Consider the following 24,455-nt stretch of genomic DNA (forward strand, 5'->3'; position numbering starts at 1 on the left):
GGGCGGGCCCTGAACCCAATGACTATGTCCTGATAAAAAGGCCATGTGAGGACACAGGGACAAAGGAAGGTCACGTGATGATACAGGCAGAGGCTGCAGTGGTGCATCTATATGCCAGCGAATGCCCAGGACTGCCAGCCACGCCAGTGCTGCGGAGGCGAGGCAGGAGTCCCCCTTGATGCCCAGCCCTGCCACTATCTTCACTTCAGACCTCCGGCCACACAACTGTGCGAGAACACGTATCTGTTTTCTTTCAACCACCGCGTTCACGGTGCTGCGCTCTGGCAGCCCCAGGAAACAGATTCCGTGGGACTCAGTGCACGTCTGCCGAATTCAGCAGTACGGCCCGGGGCGGCGTGGCGTGGCGTCCTCTCGGGATTGACTCCCGCAGCCGACAAGCAGACGCTGACGGAGCGCCGGCAGCACAGAGGGATGACACTCCCATTGCCGTCACACCCTGAAGCCACCAGCCCTGGGTCCTGCATCGGCAGGGTCTCCGTGGTCACTAGGGGGCCTTGACACTGACTCAGGAGAGATGGCAATTGGAGGGTCAAGGTGCCGCCCTCCCTGCCTGCAGCGGGTGCTGTCCTGCGCGTGGGCGCCCCTCCCCAGGGCGGGCCCACACTCGCCTATGGCCGTGTTGGAGACGATCTCGTCCAGCAGGGCCTCACAGGCGGCCGACTTCTCGGCCAGCACGATCTTCTGCTCCGCCAGCTTCTGGTTCAGCTCATCGAGCTGGAGCGTGGCCTCCTTCAGCTTGTCCAGCCCCCCCTCCAGGCGCTTGCACTGAGCTGAGGGAAGAGGGTGCTGGCATTCGCCACCACGGCAGGGGTGGGGCCTGGCGCACCGGGCTCACCGGGGAGGACCCCCTCCTGAGATGTCGGGCGTCTCTCAGCACCTCCACTGCCAGTGGGAAGGCACCGGCCAAAATGAATCTCTGAAAATAGCTCTTTGTTTGGCCAGGAGCCAGAGCATCTTTAAAAAGCATTTTCCAACAAAAAAATATGAAAGGATTTAGACCAAAATTTAGATAGCGATTACCCCATGCTAAAGTTTTAGGAGCAATTTTAAAATCTTCGGTACAGTATTTCTGATTACGTTTTTAATATTTCTACGTGTACGTTACTTTTGAAAAATTTTTAAAGGCTCATATTTTTCAATACATAAATATGAACTAAAGTTTTTTCCAACAGAGCGCAGGGCTGCCATCAAAATATCTCTAATGAATGAAAACTTAGAGCCAAGGAAGTTCACAGCCCGACACAAAGAAATAAAAGAGGGCGCGCCAGGGCCCTGCCCCCACAGGAGAACCCCTCCAAGATGCAAAGTCCAAACTGGGTCCTGCCCCGCGCTCACCAGGAATCAGCCGCTTAGGGGGAAGTGGGAGTCTGGGCTTTTCGCAAACACGACAAGGTCCGCTGCCCATCCGTCCCCGTCTTACCTATGTTATACTGAGTTTTCTCGTCCAGTAGTTTCGAGTACGTGTTGATAAAGTCAAGGTAATTCTTGGGAGTCACGTAGTTGCTGCGTCTCAGCTTCTGCAGAAACTGTTTGCTGAATTCACCCACCGACTCGTGGACTGAAACCACGTGTTCTACCAGGTGTTCTATATTTTCTGTTGGGATCATCGGATTATTCCCTAAAGAGGAAGGAACAGGAAATGTGCCCCTTAAAGAGCAGGTCCTCAAAATGTCAAACAAGGGTTCCCATGGCCCCAACAGCTCTGCTCCTAGGTGTGCACCCAACACCATGAGGTAAGCAGTCTCGTCCGCAGGATCCACAGCAACACTGTTCACAAGAGCCAGAGCGGAAGTGGCCCAAGTGGCCGTCAACGGCTGACGGATAACACGACGGGGCCCACCCACACAGTGGAGCGTTATTCAGCCCTAATGGGGAAGGACGCCTGGCACGGCCGCGCCTGGATCGACCTCAGACGCGCTGCGTGGTCTGACTCGCGCGAGCCGCCTAGAATGGGCAGCTCACGGAGACAGGAAGGAGGCCAGCGAGGGCTCCTGGGAAGTGGGGGGCGGGGGGGCGATGGGGACGGGGAGAGGGACCGAGCGGGGCAGGGTCGGTGCTGCAGGAGGGAAGAGCTCTGCCCCCAGTGGCGGCGGCTGCACAGCACTGTGGAAGTGCTTAATGCCACTGAACTGCACCCTTAAAAACAGTTACAATGGCAACCTTTATGTTACATGTTTTATCATTAAAAAGATATAGAAATGTTTTGAAAACGGAAGAGCAATAGTCACTTGCTGGGAGCGTCTCTGGACCGCATACTGATCCACACTCTGAAATTTTCTCTGAGAACACAGAAAGTTCTCCTTTCTCAGCCCCTTCCCCCCAAGACTGCATTCTTCATGTACAGCGGGACTCATTATTTATTGAACATGTATTTATAAGGGCGGGACTATTTATAAGGTCAACCAGTGTCATAAATCTGCCTGAGTTAGGTCCTGAAAAAAAACAGCATTTCCCTAAAGATAAATTACCTTGCTTTCTTATTTCAAAGATTAAAGTTAATAACTAAGGCATAGGAGCAAATTCAGGGCTGACTGATAATCAGTTTATCCGAAGGTCCGTCAGGTACCCTTTGGGCCAGGCCAGCACATAAGTCCTCAGGCTGCGTGGGTCGCGTGGTCTCTGCTTCAGTTAATCGGCCTCGTGGCCGCAGCAGAAGAGCAGCCACAGACGGCGTGTTCATCAGCACGTGAGGCTGTGCCCTAAATAAAACTTTACGAACCAAAGCATGCAGTGGGCTGCAGGCCAGGGTTTGCTGACCCCTGCTTTGGGTGAGACCTAGTTCATTCAATCCTAGACTGCCCTGTAGGCTCCCTGAAATCTGTTTGAGCTAAAACACAATATAAACCTAAAACGCACTAACAAACTAAACCCCTCAGGTCACAGGGTTAACAATGAAGGAATCTGCTGGACCAAAACGCAAAGCCAGAGAAGTGGAAGCAAACTGCTTTGCCAGGGCACTAACGCGGTCCCCACGGGAGCTGTGGCTTACCTAGAAATGACCCCGCGACGGCATGCAGGGCCTGGGGGGGCCAGGGCATGAACCAGTCAATGCCAGTGTTGTTCACCAAACCTGGAAAGCAGAAATGAAGCCGATGATCACTCTGCAACCCGAGCCGGTCACATGGAGACCATCTTCGCCGCCCCCGAAACTGCTGGATGAGCTGTCTGTGCCCAAGAATAAGTCATCAGAAGCGGGGCTCTCAGCCTCAGACCACTGACGTTTGGGCCAGGCGACCCTCTGCTGGGGGCCTGCCTGTGCTCAGCAGGGTGTTTGGCAGCACCCTGGTTTCTGTCAACTAGATACCCGCAGTACACCTGCCACCCCACCCCTGAAACCAGGAACGTCCCCAGGGTACTGCACCTCACACAGGCTGGCGCAATTTTCCCAAATGGAAGAGAGCAGAGAGCGGGCCTTGCAGCTGGGGCTGCAGCGTGTCCTCGGGTCAGAGGGACAGCTCCCACATGTGCCCGACATGGGAGCCTGCTAGCAACAGAGGGGCAGAGCAGGGCCCACCCTGCACTGCGCAGTCCCCATCTCACCCCAGTGACCGTCATTTCCACTGTGCGGGTGGGACCACAAGTTGAACATCTCTCCCGAGGCGCACGCCCTGCAGCAGGGGACTGAGCGTGTGAGCTGCGTGTGAGCTGAGCGCAGGCGTACCTGGGAAATTCCTGCACCAGGTCCTCAGGGTGTCCCCCACGGGCGACATGCCCAGGACGATGTGCAGGTTACTGGCACTCTTGCTCACGAAGTACTGCCACACAGACTCCTTGGCTGGGTCCACCCCTTGCTTCAAAGCTTCCTGCCCAATCTGACTGAGGATAGACTCCTTCTCCTCTTCTGGGAAGAGCGCGGGCACGATCCCTGGAAAACAGAGGCACGTGTTCTGTCTCGGCCGAGCTCTCTGGGCCCTGGAAAGGCAGACACGGTGTCAAAGGAGGAGTCTGAAGGGCAGGGCTGGGGTCCCAACTCCGACACCCAGGCCTGTCCACTCTGAGACTCCATCTTGCCGGTGAAATGGGAATGACACAGGCCTCCTGCCTACCCAGGATGGATATCATGCGCATCCAAGCAGGGCTTCTCAATGGGGGCGGTTTTGCTCCCCAAGAGACATTTGGAGAAGTCTGAAGACATTTTTGGTTGTCACAACTCGTGCGTGTGGGGCTGCTAATGGCCTGTCACGCACCGGCCAGCACAGGTCACCTGGCCGGCTCCACCTGTCCGTGACAGCTTAAATGCTGGCCTCCTCTGAGGGGAGGAAATGCTTAGGAGGCATAGCACAGCCCGGACTCGGCCCGCTGAAGGCTGAGCGGGGAGAGCCGGCCACCCCGCACCCCAGCCCCGCGGCACCTGCGGTCAGCATGTTGTTGATGAGCTCCAGGAAGCTCTCCTCCACCACGTGGGCGTCCGTGAACAGGAAGATCATCGTTCTGTTCTCAAGGCCGAGCTTCAGATACAGGCTCTTCAGGTCTTCCCGGAAATTGTTCTCAGAGTAGCCGCGGCTCAGCAGGATCTCGAACACCTGCCGACACAGAGCACAGGGACCGTGTGAGACGACCGGCCAGCCAGGAGGGTGACGGGCCCTGCAGGGGCTGAGGACCGCTGGACGAAGCAGAGCTTGCGCGTTTGCAGGGACGGCCCGCTGTGCAGCCAGCTGAGAGGGACGAGCAAGAGCAAAACCAGACGACCTGAGCCATTTCCCAAGACCACCGAGTGAGGAATGCAGGGCCGAGAGCTATAATGTCCCTCTCTGTCCAACAGCCAGGACAGACACTGGGAGCCTGCACGTGGGGCACAGGTCTGTCCACACGGGATTCTGGGGTGTGGGGGAAGGGAAGGCGTCTGTGAAAGACCCCTCCGCTGTTAAAGTGAGTTATTTGAGTTACGGGGAGGACAGGAAGGCAGGAAAGGAGGGGCGAGGGAGGAAGCAGAGGCTGGGCGGGCAACAAAGGAAGAGGAAGCGCACACCGAGCCCCTCTTGACGGGCGGGCGCCCTCGCAGGTGTGAGTGCATTTGTAGTTAGATAAACTGTGGGAGGGCGTGTAAAAACCGGACACAAAGCTGCTTTAAATCCTTAAATTTAAAACCCCTGCCCTGGCTGGTGTGGCTCAGGGGGTTGAGTGCCGGCCTGAGAATCGAAAGGTCAGTGGTTTGATTCCCAGTCAGGGCGCCTGCCTGGGCTGCGGGCCGGGTCCCCCACTGGGGCGTGCGAGAGGCAACCATCAGTGTTTCTCTCGCTTGGTGACGTTCCTCTCCCTCGCTTCCCTCTCTCTAAAAAATAAATAAAAGCTTTAAAAAATTCTTTAGAAACCCTATTCTATATGAAATACATTAAATGTATTTTCCCATTTTTTACATTGTAGATACGCGACACAATGGATGTTAACGAACTTATCGGCGTAAGAGCTGCACAGCACGTGCCAGTCGAAGCTTCACTGCACACCAGGCCCCCACCAAGCGACGCGTGGCAACCGCGTCCCAGTACGACTGGAAGAAGTGTTGTATCCGCTTGAAACCCATTCTCCACGAGGTTTTGGATAAAATTAGGCCTCTCGCCCTTCCCCTAATAGTCTGTCTCCAGGCCTTTATTTATTTTCTCCCCAAGGAGGCAGACCCCACCACGAATTTAGGTCCAGACTTTCTAATGGGAAACCTGGCGTCATGTGTCCAATTGTTTCTAAAGCCTCACACCCTTTAACCCGCCAACCTTCCAATGCTAAGAGGAGGCAACTGCGGTTACAGAGCGCCCCAGCCCAGCGTGGATACCAGCCACAGAGACAGGCACGTCAAACCGCCCCCTAGGCCGGGAGGGCGCCTCACCGCGTCGCCGGCTGTGAAGGCCGCCAGCCGGGCCAGCGACTGCTTCCCGGAGCCCCCAACGCCCACCAGCAGGGCATGGCCGCGGTCCATGCGGATGATACGGTGCACGCGCACCAGGTGCTCCAGGGCATCGTCGAAGAGGACCAGGCTCATCCTGGCGTGGCTTTCGTTGTACTCCTCCAGAATCTCCTGAATTTAAAAGTTTCGGGTAATGGAAAACATACAGCAAATAAATGAGCTATAGAAATAAATACATAAGTAAAAACCTAAAAATGTCCCAGGGCCCCCGTGTTTCCAGAGGCAGAGTCGCCCCCTCATCCAGGGGGGCCTGAGAGGGGAGGAGAGCTGGTCCTCAGTGTCGCCAGGGGCTGGGCCTACGGGGCTGCGTCCAGCACTCGGGACCGAGGCTCCCGTCTCCGGCCTGCGGGCCGCCGGCAGCGAGCCCACGCTGACTGGCTGACTGCCCAGCCCCACTAGAGAACTGAGACGGGAGTGACTAACGGAGCCGGGTGTGTGGTCCCCGAAACCTGGCGGGGCACTGGAACCCCGGTCCCTCCCTGGGCTTCATGAAGTGGCCTGTGAGCCCCGGGGTCTGTGTGTTTAACAAATCCTCAGGTCACTGCCACGCGCCTCAGGTCCTGGGGGCCCCTGGGTTAGACGTGAGCCCTCCTCCCGAACCTGGAGACAGAGAGGCCCAGGGTCCCGCCCAGCTCCGCCTCCTGCGCCCCCAGCCACACTCCACTCCGAGAAGGTGGGCCCTGCCCACACCTGGAACAGAGCCTTGGCCGCCTCGTAATCCTGGATGTCTTCATAGACACGCGTTTCCTCTTCGTGCAGAGCTGTCCGGAAGTCTCCGAACAGGATGGGGTCCCTCATCACCCCCTCCACGTCATCGGGGAAGTGCTCCCGGACCAGGTTTCCGATGTGCTCTTGCACCTGGCGACAGAAGGACGCGCGGGCTGGCTCGTCAGGAAAAAAGCACATGCCAGGGCATCTGATCCACACCATTTTCCCCCGGTTGCTACAAGGTGCTTAAGGACCCCCCCCCCCCCCCTTTACAGGCTAACGTTCAGTCTTAGCGTCTATTTCCTCTATTAAAAACACATCGGGGTTTTTAACGCTCTCTTTTTCACCCAGAGAAGAACTCTGTGGTTAGTTTTGCATCTGCTGAGTCGGTTTTGCCGGACTGACCAGCTGCTTGTCTTCCTCGCTGATCAGGCGGTCGTGGAAAACCCGCAGACACTCGTTCCTCCAGACTCTCACCATCTGGGCCACGGTCTGGAACCTGCATGACGGGAGGGGCAGGATCAGCCCTGGCGAACAGACAAGAGGGCTGAATGCCACTGTTTGCCGGAGTCCCAGGGCGCGGAAAAGACAACATTCCCATGGTCCTTCCCCTGCGGGTCTCAAACCAACGACATGTAATGGAAGCTGACAAATTCAGGGTGAAGACCATCATGTCACTGTCGACAGCTTGCCCTGATGTGGGGGGGAAGGGACATTATCTACAAATGGCACACATGACATAAAATGAGCATGTGACCCTGCTCCTACATGTCGGAACACAGGAACTTAACGTCAGTGTCGGGGCCACTAGCAGCTCCTCCTGGGAACCAGGTCCGTCCGGTCCCAGACGTGGCGCCGTCTCTGGCCTCTGGCAGAGAGCCCTCGGCCCACGCTGACCGCCTGGGGCGGCGCCTCCTGAGCTGCTGTGCCAACCCTGCACGGCACCCGAGGGTCAGTGCAGGTGGGTGGACGGGCCTGAGTCCACCGACGTGATGTGGATTCGTAAGGGGCACCTACGCTGGCAAGTCTACCCTGACTGAGGTGTGCGCTACCGTAAAAGCACGAGGACGTCTAGTTTCAAGGAGAAAATCTGTATGCCCAGACGTAAATCCCTCCTGTCCTCTGTGCTTCCTCCTCCCAGACACACGCAACAGAGTCAATTTTACCTGGAAACAGGAGCAAAAGGCACCACATGGGCCAGTTCAGGCTTTTTTTTTTTAATTTTAAGATTTTATTTATTTATTTTTAGAGAAAGGGGAGGGAGGGAGAAGGAGAGGGAGAGAAACGTCACTGTGTGGTTGCCTCTCCCATGCCCCCAACTGGGGACCTGGCCCACAACCCAGGCCTGTGCCCTGACTGGGAATCGCACCAGCAACCTTTCGGTTCATAGGCTGGCGCTCAGTCCACTGGGTCACACCCGCCAGGGTCAAATTCCGACTTTAGGACTAAGAACCAGAGGTCGGCAAAGCAGTCCCACCAGGGGACACACCTGTCCACGTGGCCACAACTCTGCCTCTTGTCCCGCTTGCCTGCAACTCAGAGGCGTACAAGGCAGCATGCCTGACGCCAAGCACTGAACTCTTCTCTTCATTTAACATAAATAGAAAGATACTGGGTAATTCCTGATACACTGACTGATGGAAGTCATCGATAAGTCCCCTGTCTTAAAAGGATAAGAAAAGCCATGGCTACAGGGCACATCTTCGGGACACAAAGCAAACTCACCGCTCAGGACTGGTGAGGACCAGCCCGTGAAACACTCGCGAGAGGTCTCGCAGGTTAAAGATGTAGTGAAACTTGGACGGGGTCGGGGGCAGGTCCTGCGCTACGTCTGCGTATAGTGCCAGCGTGCAGCGTGTCAGCTGGTCACTCGCGGCCACGATGCTCTCATGGAACACCTGGAAGATGAAAGAGCCCTCAGATGCCTACCATCGATGAAGAGAGACGCAAACCATCCCGTCCGTACAGCGGGACGTGACTCAGCCCTGCAAGGGAAGAAGCACAGAGCCCTGCTAAAATGCAGGTGACCCTTGAGAACAGGGTGCTGAGTGAGGACCCAGACATAGGAACCATGGGCTGCAGCGTTCCACATATAGGGAGCATCCAGACTGGGGAGACCCAGGGGCAGGAAGCAGGCGAGCGGTGGCCAGTGGCGGGGGCACGGGGGCGCTGACGGCTTTGGGGGCAGTGAACACACCCTGGCACTGAGCGGTGGCGATGGCTGTAAGCCATTCTGAATGGGCTCAATGCCGCTTAATTACGTACCTTAAATGGTGAAAATAACTGATCTTATGCTGTACAAGTTATGCCATCACTTTTTAAGAGGAGATAAAAAATACTAAAGGAGAAGCTCATCATCTGGCCTGGCCTGGCCCTGAGATGTTCACGCTGACTGACAGGTCAGCAGGGCGGGAACCAGCTCTCTGCTCGTGTTTTACTGACGCAGGCCTCCCGTGTGAAAGCAAACGCCTTCAGGCCGGGCGTGCATAGGCCAGGGGCCCCCAGGTCTCCTGCTCCCACCTGGCCGTCCTGCACCTTTGCCGCTCCTGCCTGGCCCCTGAGGACTCTGAGCGCACAAGCCCCACGTGAGGAAGAAAACGCCAGGGTCAGCACGCCATCACTTAAATGAATGGCTTCGTTGGCGGGGCCACATGTTTCATAGTAGTGACAACACCAACTGGTACCTAACGAGCACCTACTATGGGCTGGGTGCTGGGCCACACACGCTTCCTGGGCATTCGGCCCCTTTAGTTCTCCCCCAACCCGGGGAGGTAGGCGCCACCCTTCCCTCCCCACTCCAGATGAGAAGGGGGCCCCGGACAGCTCAGGGACTTGCCCAAGGAGCCACACGGGAACTCACTGCTGGGACTCCAAGTGGCGCTGGAACTCAGGGCCACACCCTGACTCCCATGGGCCCAAGGCGCTTCTGCCTCTGGGCTCCTTTCTTCGTCATCAGATACTGTTTTATATTTTATGACCGCGTAGGTATAGAGGTGAACGTGATTTAGGCCGGATCGCGTTCATTTTGGAAGAAACGAGAACGTGTTCACAGGCCCCTACAGGCACTGAGCGTGCTGTGCCGAGTGCGTGAGTTGGCCCTCAGACATTCCTGCCCGCCACGGGGCCCCGCTCAGTTAGACTGCTAATGAAAGCAAGTTACCGAGGTGTGGCCTTTCAGGACGGAGAAACAGATTAAGTGCAAAGACTCCTCGGAAGGAAATGGAACATGGAAGACGCTGAACAGCGAAATAAACCTCAGGTCCACTTGGTTGCGGCCTCCTCCAGCTTTTCCCATTGCAGCGAGAAAGCCAAGGTCTCGGATGCTCTTACAGTTCAGTTCCTTCCCCCGGTCGTACAAGAAGCCTTTCTCCAACAGCAGTTTCAGCAGGGCAATGGGCTGCTGCGTGCCGTACTCGTCCACCTCGGTTGCCATACAGAAAGGAGAGAAAGGTCACAACCAGACAGCGGGACGAGCCGTGCCTTTGCTGATGGTCATCTCCCCTCTCCTCTCTCAGGGCCAAAGTCTGCAGTCATATGTCATTCGTCCTTAACTCCCTCACTGGGCTGTAAGCTCCACGAGGGCAGGGACTACATGTTCTGCTCATCACTGCACAGCACCAGTACCACAGGAGATGCTCACTAAATATGCTAATGGGAAGGATGGATAAACAGGTGTGTGGATGGATGGATGCATAGATGGACCATGGATGGATGATGGATGATAGACAGATGATGGATGATGATGGATGGTGGATGGATGGATGGATGGATGATGGATGATGCATGAATGATGGATGATGGATGGTGGATGGATGGATGGATGATGGATGATGCATGAATGATGGATGGATGATGGATGATGGACAGATGATGGATGATGGATGGATGGATGGATGGTGGATGGATGATGATGATGGATGATGCATGATGGATGGATGATGGATGATGCATGATGGATGGAGGTTGGATAATGAATGGACGGATGATGGATCGATGGATGAGTGGATCCTGGCTTTGCACACAGTCCTTCTGGAAGATAGATTTTCAGGAAAAAAAATGGTTCTATAGAAATGATATAAATTTAAATGCCAGTACTAAGAAAACTTGGCAACTCTCAGGCTCTGGCCCCAGAAACACACCCATCCCGCATGCTTATGTTCCCCTCCCTTGGTAAGACCAGAACAATTCTTGGGAAGTGTCTGCCCTATGCTTCCCATGGGTATGGGGCTGAGAACAGTGTTCTTCTCCGAAGTACAGCTCGTGTGGAAACCACGTACTCAAACACACGCTGGGTATAGTTCAGAGACTGACTTGTGCCTGCCCAACTCTTCAGAAACAGAGGAACGCAATCACTAAAGAAAAAGCTCCCTTGTGTAAGGAGAGCACCCCAGTAACAGGGCCTCCCACGCCGCGCCCGTACCCTGCGGACATTGGGAGAGTAAAAGCAGGTGCTCACACACACACGCACGTGCTCCACACACGCACAGCGAGCCAACAGCCCCACACGGCCCTGCTCCTTAGACCTCACACTACCTTTGGCATATTCATGTCGTCCATGAACACCAGAAGGCGTTTTCCCATTGGGGGGCCATAAGTGTCTTTGGTTCGTTTTTCCACATTTGCTTCTAAATTCCTCTGGATATCCAGGGATGTGGTGCGGGAGGAGAAGCTGACCATTAACACAATCTGAGACAGAAAGAAATGATTCCAAAAGCAGGTCTTTTCCTCAGAGTATCAGCAGTCAAGGTTTGACCGGAAGCTACCACCCTTTACAAATCCACTGGCATCTGAACTAACATCTTCGTAAACCGATGTCCTGCACATTGTTCGGTTTCACGTGCTAGAGCAAGAACTCTCCTTCCCTCCCAGCAGGCTATAAGGGCAGTAACGAGCTGCCGCACGTGAGCCTTGGGGACAGCGTGGGCTGAGGGTCTTGGCTCCACACAATCCTAGGTGACTTCCGAAAGGTCGGGTAGCCTTCCTGAGCCTCGCCCTTCCCACTTGTGGGGCGATTTTAAACACATCTGCTCGGACTGCCGCACGGGGCGATCGTGTGAGGAGGGAAACGCACGAAGGCACTGGCAACGGGACCAGGCAACGTGCACACGGAGTTCCTGTCACGCCCGTGGGTCTTATCGAAGAGCTCACAGGAGCAGGACCAACCACGGGTTCCGTCTTGGAACCGAGTGCCGAGAGGACGGGGAGGGAGGCCCCTGGTCCCTGGGTGGGGAGCTCGTCCCCGCGCCCGGGGGCTCCGGGCCTCTCCCTGTGCCTCTTAGAGCAACTGGTGACAGGCCGCCGGTGTGCAGGCCTCGCCCCTCAGGCACCAGAGTCACCTGGCGGGCTGACGCTGCCCGTGCCGGGGCCCTTCTCGGAGTTTCTGGCAGCAGACGGGGGGTAGATGCAGTTTTCAGGGGACGCTGCTGGTCGGGAGAACCAGTGCCTCAGATAACACCTGCGACTGAGGAGCCCCAAGTGCATGCGCTGCACACGGGGACACCGAGCGTGACCTCCTGACAGTGGCCGTGGGCGGATGTGCCCCGCTGGGCCTGTGAGCGCCAGCACCGAGTCCCGGCCGAGGGGCCCTGCGAGGGGACTTCTGAGCGCGCCTCCCGTTGCCTGACCCCACACCCCGCCGCCCCTCGGGCTGCAAACGCCCCTCCTGCGCCCTCGGCAGGCAGGCCCCCCACCCTCCACCGTGGGCCCCCGTGAAGCCCGGCCGCCACGCCTGCGTCACTGCGCCGGACCGCGGACACCAGGGTGACTCACGTTAGTCTCTCCGTTCAGATTCCGGAGGAAGGTCTGGGTCGTGGCTGTCTTGGAGGTGCCGGACTCGCCAACCAAAAGCACAGGCTGCTTAATCTTCACCATCTGCTCCAGCACCCAGGTCATACGGGCTGTGTCCACTGTGTGCACTGCAGGGCACACCACGAACGGGGCGTCACAGACACGCTGGAGCGTGCACGTCGGTGCCGGGCGCGCTTCAGCATCTCATAAGCCCCGTGCGTGTCAGCAAACACCTGAGCTGTGACCTGGGTAAAGCCTCCTTCGCAGCTCACTTCCCAACCACCCTTTTTAGCGGCTTTACGGAGGTCTAACCCACGCAGCACGAAGGGCCCCGCTTGCGGAGCGTGGCCTCGCAAGGCCGGCCGTGCCCACAGCGGTGCGGTCAAGGCCGCGGCGCAGGTTGAGAACCCACCGACGGCTTTCAATATCCAGCCCTGGCGCGTGCCGGGATGCTAAGACCTGAGCTTCCCGGTGCTCACGTCGCTCACAGGCCTGCAGGGTCTGGTCTGCTGCCCCACAGCTTCCGCCGGAGAGAGACTGAAACCCCAGGTCCGGTCTGGCTCCCTCCGACACTGGCAGTTTTTAATCCTGACTGGCGCCCGAGAACCTCCCTCTCCCAGCGCCAGTGTCGGACGCCGCTCCATGAGGCTCTGCAGCCCCCGCGGCCGGGGAGGGCGCCTGACGTAGCTCCCCACGCGCGCACTCGCCTGCTCCCCTGCTGCCCTGCTCCCCTTCCCACACCCAGGCAGACAGCGGGGGGTACTCAGGGCGGCGCCCGCCCACGCTGGCCCAGCTGCCCGGGGAGGAGCTGAGAGTCACAGACGCAGAAGGTGCTCGGAGCCCGCGACCCTCCAGGGCCACTGCGGCAAGGCCCCCGGGTCACTCTCCTGTTCCTCCAGACCAGCTGCCTAGGTGGGACTCCGAGAGCCACAGAGCCCACGGGGTCGTCTTCTCTTCCTCACGGAGCGAGGGCCACACACTCTTAGAGCAGTGGTTCTCAATCTTCCCAAGGCCGTGGCCCTTTCATACGGCTCCTCATGTTGCGGTGACCCCCAACCATAAAGTTATTTCCGTTGCCACTTCATAACTGTAATTTTGCTGCTGTTATGAATCATAACGTAAATATCTGATATGCAGGGTGTATTTTCATTGTTACAAATTGAACAAAACTAAAGCATAGTGATTAATCACAAAAACAATCTGTAATTACATATGTGTTTTCCGATGGCCTTAGGTGACCTCTGTGAGAGGGTCGTTTGATCCCAAAGGGGTCGTGGCCCCCAGGTTGAGAACCGCTGTCTTAGACCAAGGAGCGGGGCTCGTTTCTCACTCACCCAGGATGTCGATAAACTTCTTCTCGCGGGCGTGAACATACTCGGGGACCAGCGCACTCCACGGGACCCACTTCTTCTGCGCAGGGTCAAAATGGAAGTCGTACAGGGTCGGGCGCTGGCCTGCAGTGAGTAAGGGCCCGTTCCGCTTTGGTCGTAGGCAGGGAAACGCACAGTCACCGCACGCACTCGCCTGAAGTGACCTCGGGCCCCCTGCTGCCTGGACAGCAGCCCCCCTGGGGCCTGTGACCTCGCTCACTCAGCAGACAGACAGGCGCGCACTGAGCGCTCCGACCGCGCTCGTCCCCGGCGGGCATGCGCCGAGTGCCGTGCGCCAACGCTGCCGCCCACTGGACGAGGGTGCTGAGCCCTCCCCCGGGACAACAACGGCGGGCCGGCGGCCCTGGCCTCACTGTTGGGGGGTCGGGGGTGGGAGAGACAAGCAAACAGGCAGTTTCAGGGCAGAGTGCCGACTTCCGCGGTGCAGAGCACACGGGGCAGCAGGCACCCCGCGGAGGCATCCCGCCAAGGTGGGCCTCGGCCCTGCCCTGCACCCGAACATCCCGTACCAGCCTGCTAATGAACAACAGGGGTGCCACGCCAACCCAGCTTTAAGAAAAGTGCCCTCGCGCAGCTGTCCCCCGCGTGGACTGCCACGCCACACGTGCCCCAGCCAGTGGGCGGGGGAGTTCTAGGCTCCTCAGGGGAAGCCACCCAAAGGGGTCGGCCTCTGCTATGGCAGTTCACGCATGGAACTTCTCCTGGGGGTGCTGCCTGTTGCTCTACAGAAGCCCCTACATTTACATATGAAAAAGCAAAGTCAAGGTCACTTCCTCTAAAAACCAAACTCCAAGGATCCTGAGCAGAAAAACACGTAACACTCGGGCCCTACCTGGCAGTTCGCCGGGTCGGGCCCAGACCCCATCCGTCTCGGCAGAAGGCAGAGAGGCTAGGCGTTTAATGCACGCGTCAAACTTAGCCCGTCCGTCGTCCAGCAGGGACGCGCCCAGAGAGCAGTACAGGGCCTCCAGGAAGTAGCACTCCAGGAGGTCGGGGTCCTCTACTTCCCCTTCCAGGAGGGCATCCAACATCCTGGTTAACTGGGTCACCTGGCTCACAGGAAAGTGTCTCAGTCAGCCCTCTCTGTCCCCCGCCCCGCCCCCCGCCACACACACAGGCCCCGCGTTGGTCACAAATCTTAGGATCCCAACCCCAGTGATGAAAACACATGACCCGCCACATTGGCTCAGACAGTGGGGAACGTGTCCTGCACAGGGTCACACACAGAAGCACCGTGTTGTCCTTGTCACAACCTGCAATGTCACAGTTCACCCACCTGGCCTCCTTGCTTCCCGAAAGCCCACTGTGGGCTCCTCTTTAGGGGAAAAAGCCCCCTTTGCTAACAGGGACCGTCTCTTACCATATTCAGGTCCGTCTGTGGAATTATCGTCCTCAGCTTCTCTCCTTGTCTTCCGTCCACTGTTCCTTCCACTATCATGTCAACGAGGCAGGGCACGTACTTCTCAAAGAGAGTCTGTAAGTCGCTTTGATCTGCCTGCAGAGGGCAGGGTTCCAAGGCATTTGCAGAGGTCATTTACTTACGAGGAGGTTGGTGCAAAGGCCCCCTCCCCATCAGGCCCCGATGGCTGCAGGGCTGCGTGGGTCCCCTGACAGCTCTCTCCCACGTGAATGCCTCCAATGCCCCATCATGTTTCCCGGCCTCGTGGTCCTTCTACAGATGCACCCGTGTCCCTCTGAGATGTCCTCCTGGTGTCCTGGGCGTGGTATTACACCCACCCCTGTGCCTCTCAGGGAAGCCGGCTGCTGAGACAGGACCCGCTTCTGAGCAGCCGTGTGGCACATCACACGGTCTGAGGTCAAAGGAAACCAGTGGGTTTCAATACTTCACGAGCTTGGTCCTTCACACACTGATTTCATCCAGCTGAGCCCATGAGGAAGAGCCAGGCACCTCCTGTCTCTCAAAAGCTGGGACGGCTGGACCGGGGTGGCCCACTACACACAATGAGCTAAGTCTGGCCCCCACCTGCTTTTGTAAGCGAGGGTCCACTGGTACGTGCCCTTCCATGTGCTCTGGCGGCTTTCATGCCACAATGGCAGAGTCAAGCAGTCACAAAGAAAATCCTGGGGCCCACCAAGTCTAAAGTATTTACTCTGCACCCCTTTACAGAAAAAATGTGGCACCCCCTGGTCTAGAACACCAAAATCATTAGCTATCTCACTGGCTGTGAATCATGCAGAAATCTAGTATAAGCGTGACTCCCATGTTCTCACCCATGGGCTCAAGACCATGAGAGGTCAACGTCAAGGTCATGGCCTTCAACCACAAACCTCGTCTGGGTTATGTTTATCCAACTACCCACCAATGTTGATAACAGTCAGTTCATTTCAGAAAGAACTTCACCTTGTTTTGTACTTGATTAACCCATTTTTTCCAGTATGGCTGATATCTCAAGTTTTTAGGATCCACATAGACCATTCCACACCGAGACACAGTGGCAGGGGAGGCGTACTGTAAATCTCCAACCTAGAGAAATGAAGACAAGCCGTCCCGCCTACAGCTGTAAACAACCGGATGCCATGTTTAAGACCTCGGCTTGTGCAAGTCTTCCAGCTGCAGGAAGCCCGAGCCGTACCCAGACTAACACAGCCTTCAGGAGGCTCCTAACTGAACACCTGGGCTTATCGGGGAAAGACTGCACATCTCTGAGGCAGCACCTTTTAAAGTTTTCTATTACTATAAAATTAATGTGAAAATTAATAGGCTGTAGAATATCTGACGAAAGTTAAAAAGCATAAAGAGGAAAACAAGCTATCCAAAACCCCACCACCAAGAAACAAATACCGTTATGGAGTGCTTACCTTTTAATCTTTCTCCTTCCATGTTCTTTTTAACATAGCTGAGACTGGGTAGTGTAAGACTTAATAAGTATGTGTCTGAAGCAGCAACAGTAACACACATCTCTCTCTTTCCATGAAAAAAAGACGCAGTCAGCCAGCCAATAAGACAATGACATGCACAGACACTCATGCACAGACATGTTTTGCAGGCCCAGTTAGAACGGCGTTCCCATTAAGCAACCGTGAAAGCGAGTCTCAGACCCACGGCTGCAAAACAGGCTCAGAGGATATGATGCAAAGTTTGAAAAAATGAAGAGGATAAAAGCAAACGGTGTGAGAGGAACAGCAAGGCCATTACAAACTGCAGGCTCTACAAGAAAGTACACTAGTTGGCTCTCCAGCAAAGATTTCCCCACTCATAACAATGTAAACACTGTTTCCTGGTGTAACTGACTCAGCAACAGAGGATTTGGGGGGGCAGGTGGCTAGGCTGATGGCATCAGTCAACAGACAACACCTAAACCTGGTAAAGGAAGAAATGGCCTGCTGAGTGTGTTATGTACAGACACCGGGGTCACCATGGGAAGCAGCAGAGGGAAGTGTGGGGACCTCAGGGACACAGGAGAGAGGGACGCAGGGCAGGGAGCGGGCAGGGAATAGAGGGGTGCCCGTCATAAGCCCCCCTTCATTGTTAGGGTTTTCCACAATCCTCTATAGCTATTCCCACCTGCACGACATTTACAATTTTAGTGGAAAGGAAGACGTGCGTTCAAAGCTCCTTTTCTATGACTTGCCTCAAAGAGCAGCGCACAGTGCGCCTGCAGCCGGATGCGCTCGCCATTGGCCAAGGTCAGCAGCTTGTTGTCGTCCATCACGGAGTTCATGTTTTCCACCCACAGCGCGTCCACGTCGCCGTCGAACAAAATGTACCTGCAGCAACCGAGGGGGAGTGAGCCGCGCTGCCGGCAGCCTCCGGCGGGGGACTCAGGGCGACCACTGTCCCTGTTCAACTCCTCCCCAGAGCGGCCCAGCCAGGCCCTGGGGCACAGCACCGCCCTGGCCCGGAGGCCAGACCCGTAAGATAAAAAGGAGAGAAAATATATAAAAACTGCCTGAGTTAATCAGCAACATTTAAGAAACAGGAAACTGGCAAACTGCAAGGTCTGACAACACAGACCTGCCTTCCGGCCCAGGGACAATATGCCGGTGCCCCTTGGGGACAGAAAGTGTCACAGTCAATCTCATTCTTTTTGTCAATTACAGTTGAAGTCCAATATGACTTTACATTAGTTTCAGGTGTATAGCATGCTAGTTACACGTTTATGTAATTTACAGAGCAGCCCCCCCCCCCATAAGCCTAGCACCCACCTGGCCCCATACACAGTTATTCCATGTTATTGACTGCGTGTCCTGTGCTGTATTTTACATCCCCGTGACTATTCTGTAACACCTCATTCTTTTCTTAAATCTGACATTGCACATCAATTGTTATTTATCACTGGTTTTGACACCTAGTTTTCTTATGGTAAAATTAAGAGGAAAGGGGAGCAGTTCATATACCCATGTGTACTGGGTTGTATGGTGGCTCCCCAAAAGGTACATCCATCCAGAACCTGTGAATGTGACCTCGTTTTAAAAAAGGTCTTTGCAGGTGTAAATAAGTTAAGGATCTTAAGATGAGAGTATCCAGAGGGCGCCTAATCCAGGGTGTCCTTACAGAGGGGACAGTCATGTGAAGATGGACGTAGAGATCAGATTAATGCAGCTGCAAGCCAAGGTTTGCCCAGGGCCACAGGAAGCTGGACAAGGCAAGGAAGGACTTCCCCTAAAAGCTACAGAGAAAGCACAGCCCCATCTGTACACTTGTGGCTTCTAGAACCGTGAAAGAATGCACGTCTGTGGTTTTGGTCCTCCCAATCTGAGGTCATTTAACACGTCGTCCCGAGGACGCTCACACACCAGGCACCTCGGCCCGTTTCCCTCACTGATGCTACCTGCTGGCCCCTGGGAGCCGCTGAGTCTACAGGCCCAGCTTTGCGCACCCCTGTCCTGGCAGCGGGTCTGCTTTGGCTTCTCAGCTCTTCGAGCTCCGTGATGCTGCCCTTCTCTGGCCAAAGTCGGTGACGTCGCAGCAAAGCCTGTCCAAAGGACAGGCTCTGTCCTCCTGCTGAGTTGCAGTGGTGACTGGCTATCACTGCCATTTAACTCACCGGCAGGACTCACTAGGTGGGCTGGTTGTTTTTTCCAGCATTGATCTTTTGGTTTGTTTTCTTCCAGTACTTTTTAAACTTTTTTATTTTAAATAATTTCAAACTTAAAGAGTTACAAGAATAGAATAGTACAAACAACTCCCATATGCCCTCCAACCAGACCCCCCAGTTCCTCATTTCCTTTTGCCACACCTGCGCTCTCTTGGTCTCTGTCCCTCTGGCAATCAGACGTGAGTGGCTGCTAAGAACAGGCACACTCTCTCACAGAACCACGGTATGGTGATCAAATGCGGGGAACGCAGCACTGATTGAGTACTATATATTATCTAATGCACAGTCCATACGCAAAGTTTGCCACTGTCACCACAGAAAGTCCCCACATTTATACTCATCGTGGGGAGACCAGACCCAGGCAACCAGCAGTTGATGCTGAGGCCACGGGGGAAGCCTGAGGAGGAACGCGCGCTGTCCACAGACCTGGGTCGCCTCCCCCCCGCTGCGTGTCCAAAGCTAGACCCACCAGTAACGGGGTAAACCAAGGTCATCTGCTTCTGATGGGGCGCGAGGACCCCAGGCCAGCGCTCTGAGACCCCTGCACAGATACACAGCCTGCACCCCATGTAGGGATGCATCCCACAAGGCCACACAGAGCTTTCTGTACAGCAGCTGGCACGGAATCTTCCAGAACAGCAAGGCCATAAAAGAAGTTAAGGGAAGCCCGAGGAACTTCTGGGAATTAGAGAACACCAAAGAGACAGGACACCGAGCCCAATGCGAGACCCTGGGCTAATCCAGAACTGGGGGAGAACCGCCAGTCATTGGCTGGGAGGCTTTTATTTCAGGTTCCTTTTCCTGACGGGATTGGAGAACGTGAAAACAGGGCGGTCCCTGAGTGTACCTGGGAGGTGTCACGGGAACAGCTAACAGCAGGAAAAGGCTTTGACCTGACGTGCCAACAAAGCATTTCTGTTCTCGGCCCCACGTGACCCCCGCCGCCACAGCGTGTGGTGACGTGAGCGCAGTGGGCACGGCCACCCGCGTCCACTGGTGAGACAGCGCAGCTCGGAGGGGTGTCCCGGTGCCCTCGGCCGGAAGACGCGTTGCTGCCCGCCCTCGGCGTCCGTGCCCCACAGGGCTGTGTCCGAGGGCTGGGGCTCAGACAGCCCGCTCGCACCCCGCCCTCGGGGCAGGTCCCTCCGCTCCCCCAGGTCAGTGTCCCCGTGGCGGAGACTGACGAGCCCGCACACCGAGGCCCCCGAGACAGGGGCGAGCGCGCCGTGAGCGGGGTGCGCCAGGCCCCCGCCGTCTGCGTCCCCACAGCGCTTGTGATGAACCTGAGGCAGTGCAGCTCTCCTCCCCAGTCACAGAGACTCACTTCCGCTCCTTCTTATCCGTTGGCTTGTTGACCTCCCTGAAGATGTTGGACAGCACCCCATCCGTCCAGTCTCGCGTGGTGGGGTCCAGGGTGCCATACAGCTCGATGACACTCACAGCTTTGGGGTTCAGGACGAACAGCTTTGTCGTCAGCCCGAGCCTAGATCCAAGCAGAGGCTTCAGGGGGCTGACCATGCCGGGAGGACAACCCAAGCCACGTGTGAGGGGTCAGACGTGCCGGGTCTGATCCGCACGCACCCTCCCCGGGGCTCCCACACTGCCAGGGAGCCACGTGTCCCCGAAACCATGGCCCCAGCGCCGGGGAGGCCTGGACCCAAAGCACAGCTCCGCCTCTGGAGGACGATAAGGGGCCAGCTTCCGTGGACATTCCAGCTCACGTCTGTTACATATGCACGCGGGTGGCAATTTTACGTAAACGTTTCATAACGGGAGAGGGGAGGTAAGTCAGTCATCGAGACAGCACCCCACTGTCCCCTCCTTAGTGGATACAGGGCGGCAGCTGCTCCAGGCTGACTTCACAGTCACGGGGCCGGGGTGCTTCCCACCAACATGCCTGTGCGTTCCCACCGTGCTGTGGCTCAGCTCACCCACGGAAAGCTCAGGTGCCCCCCGCCGCAGCGGCACGCACCCACCCACACACGTGGCTGCCTACAGGTCACCTGAGCACGCGTTAACTGCAGACCACAGTCCGGGGCGGCCGGGGCACGGCCCACAGGAGATCAGGAAGCCGCACCCACCGGTTCGCTCATGAGAAATAGAAGAAAGCGTGAGGAACGTCACTCGTTAAGTGTGACAGGAGGTTGAGAGACGCCCACGTCACGGGACCACAGGCTCGACATGAGCCTTGCTAAGACGTTAGCATGTGCTGCAGCCTTTCTAGAACGTGGTCATTGTGCAGGAGACAAATGAGGACCCAGGAAGCCCAAGTTCCCGAGAAGGGCCTCGTCCTACGGGTCTCCGTGACCTCTGCTCGGCACGTGAGGCCCCTTCTCCAGGGAGCAGCACCGCTCCTGCAGGGCTGGCGGGGACGAGGCACCGAGGGCGGTGACGCCCTCCGGTCACGCTGCCGCTGGAAGTGTGTGACGGTGGGAGTCCTGACTTTCAAAGAGCAATCTGAACACCCAGAAAACATGACTCAAGTTAACTTCTGGAATGTCCTCACGGACAGTCGGGGCAACACTCGTTCCCGTTCAGGCTGATGCACAGAAGAGCCACTGTCTTGCCTTTAAGATATGTTCACAAACCAGCCATGGAACACGCAAGGACGCAACAAGTGCAAATAGGGGCTTAGGATAAACTTCACCTCCCCGGCGACCAGGGAGCACCGAGGGACAGGCAACGCCGCCGACTGTACCGCAAAGCCACCAGCCACCAGGCCTCCCCACGGGGCTGCACTCACTTGGTCTGGGCCTGGCACAGAGCGTTGATGACCACGGACTTGCCCCCGCCTGTGGGCCCCACCACCATGGTCGTGTGGCGGGTCAACATGGTCTCGTACATCTGCACGACCTTATCCACCTGCAGGACGAGACACGCAGCCGGGTTAGAACACGTCTCCTTTCTAAAAACAGCCTCACTGGGCTATAATTCACATGCTACAGAATTCACCCGTTAAAACGGCACAACTCAATGATTTTTAGTACGCCCGAAGGTTGTAAAACCGCTGCCACGTTCAATTTTACAACACGCTCGTCACCCTCCTCCCCCCGAAACCCCGAACTCATTATTCCTCTCTCCCAGGCCCGTCTCCTCCAGCTCCGCGCACCCACTCATCTACTTCCTGTCTCTACAAAGAAAAGGAATGATATCAATGGAATCATACAATAAATATGTGACCTTTTGTGGCTTCTCGCTCAGCTGTTTCCAAGGCCCACCCACCCTGTGGCAGGTGTCGGTGCTCCGCTTCTTTTCCTGGCCGCGTAATATTCCACTGGAGGGTGAACCAGGTTGTGTCTATCCTACTCACCCTTTCATGGACACCAGCACTGCTTCCACTTCTTGGCTCTTATCAATTATGCTGCCATCAACACCCACGCACAAGTGTTTGTGTGGACGTAAGTTCTGATTTCTCTTGGGGAGATACCCAGGAGCGGAACTGCTCGGTCATGTGGCCACTCCATGTTTGCCTTTTTGAGAACTCACCAGACTGTTTTCCACACCAGCTGCACCACTATACATTCCCACCAGAAAACACATCTTTTTAAACAACCACCTCCAGAGGAAAGGTCAAGGACAGGAGTGGTTCGGGGAGCTCTCCCACCCGTGTCCAGGGCCACTGCCCAGGCCTGAGGCCTCCGAGCAGCCCGGTGCCTCAACGTGCCCCGACCAGAGGCGCCGCCCGGCCTGCTGCCCTGGGCATTTGGGTTCCCAGCAGAAAACATGCGCAATAAGGTTCGGCTTCAGGACAAGCATTTACAGGCTTCGGGTGATCAGACGCCTACCAGCAAAGTCTAATTTAACTTTCTGGTAAGTGTGACTGGGGCAGGGCGGGAACATGTGACGGCTGGGCCCCGCAGCGGACGCTGAAGCTACCTGGCTACATCACACAACACCAAACAGGAAACTGGAAGGCGGCCCGTGCACGCAACGGCACACTGCCCAGCCCTAATAAGGACGGAAGTTCTCACGCCTACTATAACGTGCACGAGCCTGAGGACGCTTGCCGAGTGACAAATGCCAGGGACAGAAGGACATGGGCTGCATGATTCCACGTAAGTGGGGGCTGAGAGGAGTCAGAGCACAGCCAGAACGCGGAATGGAGGTTCCCGAGCTGGAACGCGTTGGGTCGGCCTTTCAGGGGCGCCGAGCCCCAGGTCGGGAAGATGAAATAGTTCTGCTGAGGGTCCCACAGCACGGTGAGTGCACTCACTGCTGCTCACCTGTCCGCGGGAAAGCGGTTAAGGTGGAAAATGCTGTGCTATCTGTACGTGGTCACAGTTTCTAAAAAATGACTGAACGAAGCAGAAAGGACACCGAGGCCGGCAAATGCGCGTCCTCAGCACCTTTTACCTGGACCGGCAGGACGACGAAGCCGCTCTCCTCGAGCGCCTGCTCGACTGCATCGTTGAAACGGGGGTAGCGGACGCGCGGGCAGTCCAGCCCGGGGAACAGGTCGGAGATCAAACCCAGGAAGAGGGGGGCGTCTTCAAAGACGAACTTGGGCAGGTTCATGTCTCGAAGAGCCCGCATCAGTACCACATCCTGGACGGAGCAAAGCACAGGCCCGGAGGCCAGTCTAGAAACCCTCTCACAAGATATCAAGGGAAACGCTATCTGAAAACTGAAACATTCCAAGTACAGTCTGGAGAAACGCAGGCGCAGCCCTGACTGAGCTGTGTGCTTCCAGGGCAGTTCCGTGTAAGAAACACGACCGCACCCCTCACTCCCCTCGCGAAGAGGGACAGGTCCCGTGCGCGCATTTGCGAGAACCGTGTGTGCCCCAGCCCCGAACCCCTCCGTCCCACAGCGATGGATTCGCCATCCCCACTGATGCAGCACAAGCCAGTTCTGTGCAGACACTGAACTTGACCTCACAGTTAATAAGCCAGATTAGAATAAAACAGACCCAACCAGTTAAGGCCAGACAACCACAGGAAATGGCAGCTGAGACTAAAACTCTGTCAGGGCCGTGCTGTGCGCCGTCACCTCCGTGGCGGCACCGCGGACACACGCGGGGCCCCCACCTCTCTAAGCTCGGAAGAGCCTCTCTTCAGCTCCCCGGCCATGACCAGCACCGACTTCAGGGCCCTGAGTCCAAAGTCGTAGTGGTGTTGCTTGGACAGCTGCTCCCGTGCCAGCTTGTACAGAACGGTCATCTTCTTGGCCAGAGTCTTCGGGGATAAAAGGGAACGAAAAAGAGAGAAAACGACCGGAGGGGCTCAGGGGAAGCAGCTCGACAGACAAGCAAACCTTGCCGCTGGCGGAAACCCCGGGCTGGGTCCTTCGCGTCCACCTGGGACAAATGAGGAGCCACTTTAAGAGCATGGCAGCCCTGTCCCAGTGAGATGATTGTCCCTGGAGGCAGACGGAGGCCGTAACCTCCTTGATGTAAATCCTAGAGCCCACCCAGCCCTTTAAATCATGGCGAGCGCCCTCCAGAAAGACACGTCCTGTTCATTTTGACCCAAATGTATTATGGAAGCATCTCCTACACCCGTTTCTGGGGACGACTCAGCCACCTCGTCCGCATTGAGGACTCAAAGCTGCTGGTCCCTAAGGGTGCCGTGGGGGTCTGGCTCATGGGAA

The 24,455-nt window shown here is 56.5% G+C and overlaps 1 protein-coding gene across 1 annotated transcript in view; it reads right to left on the bottom strand.

Annotated features, from left to right (window-relative positions):
* DNAH10 (dynein axonemal heavy chain 10) overlaps positions 1 to 24,455 on the bottom strand; it is a 95,576-nt gene that overhangs the window by 22,602 nt on the left and 48,519 nt on the right. The window contains 21 exon segments of the mRNA XM_090257848.1: positions 630 to 791; positions 1,442 to 1,639; positions 3,011 to 3,091; positions 3,683 to 3,886; positions 4,373 to 4,544; positions 5,843 to 6,031; positions 6,611 to 6,778; positions 7,034 to 7,127; positions 8,354 to 8,526; positions 9,789 to 10,049; positions 11,162 to 11,314; positions 12,398 to 12,543; positions 13,750 to 13,869; positions 14,639 to 14,855; positions 15,167 to 15,301; positions 16,169 to 16,291; positions 17,400 to 17,535; positions 20,191 to 20,349; positions 21,610 to 21,728; positions 23,220 to 23,411; positions 23,894 to 24,040. Coding sequence (XP_090113974.1) covers positions 630 to 791; positions 1,442 to 1,639; positions 3,011 to 3,091; positions 3,683 to 3,886; positions 4,373 to 4,544; positions 5,843 to 6,031; positions 6,611 to 6,778; positions 7,034 to 7,127; positions 8,354 to 8,526; positions 9,789 to 10,049; positions 11,162 to 11,314; positions 12,398 to 12,543; positions 13,750 to 13,869; positions 14,639 to 14,855; positions 15,167 to 15,301; positions 16,169 to 16,291; positions 17,400 to 17,535; positions 20,191 to 20,349; positions 21,610 to 21,728; positions 23,220 to 23,411; positions 23,894 to 24,040 — 3,349 coding nt within the window.

The sequence above is a fragment of the Furipterus horrens genome, unplaced genomic scaffold (genome assembly GCF_987537825.1).
Source record: "Furipterus horrens unplaced genomic scaffold, mFurHor1.1.pri manual_scaffold_11, whole genome shotgun sequence".
Taxonomy (NCBI): Eukaryota; Metazoa; Chordata; class Mammalia; order Chiroptera; family Furipteridae; genus Furipterus; species Furipterus horrens.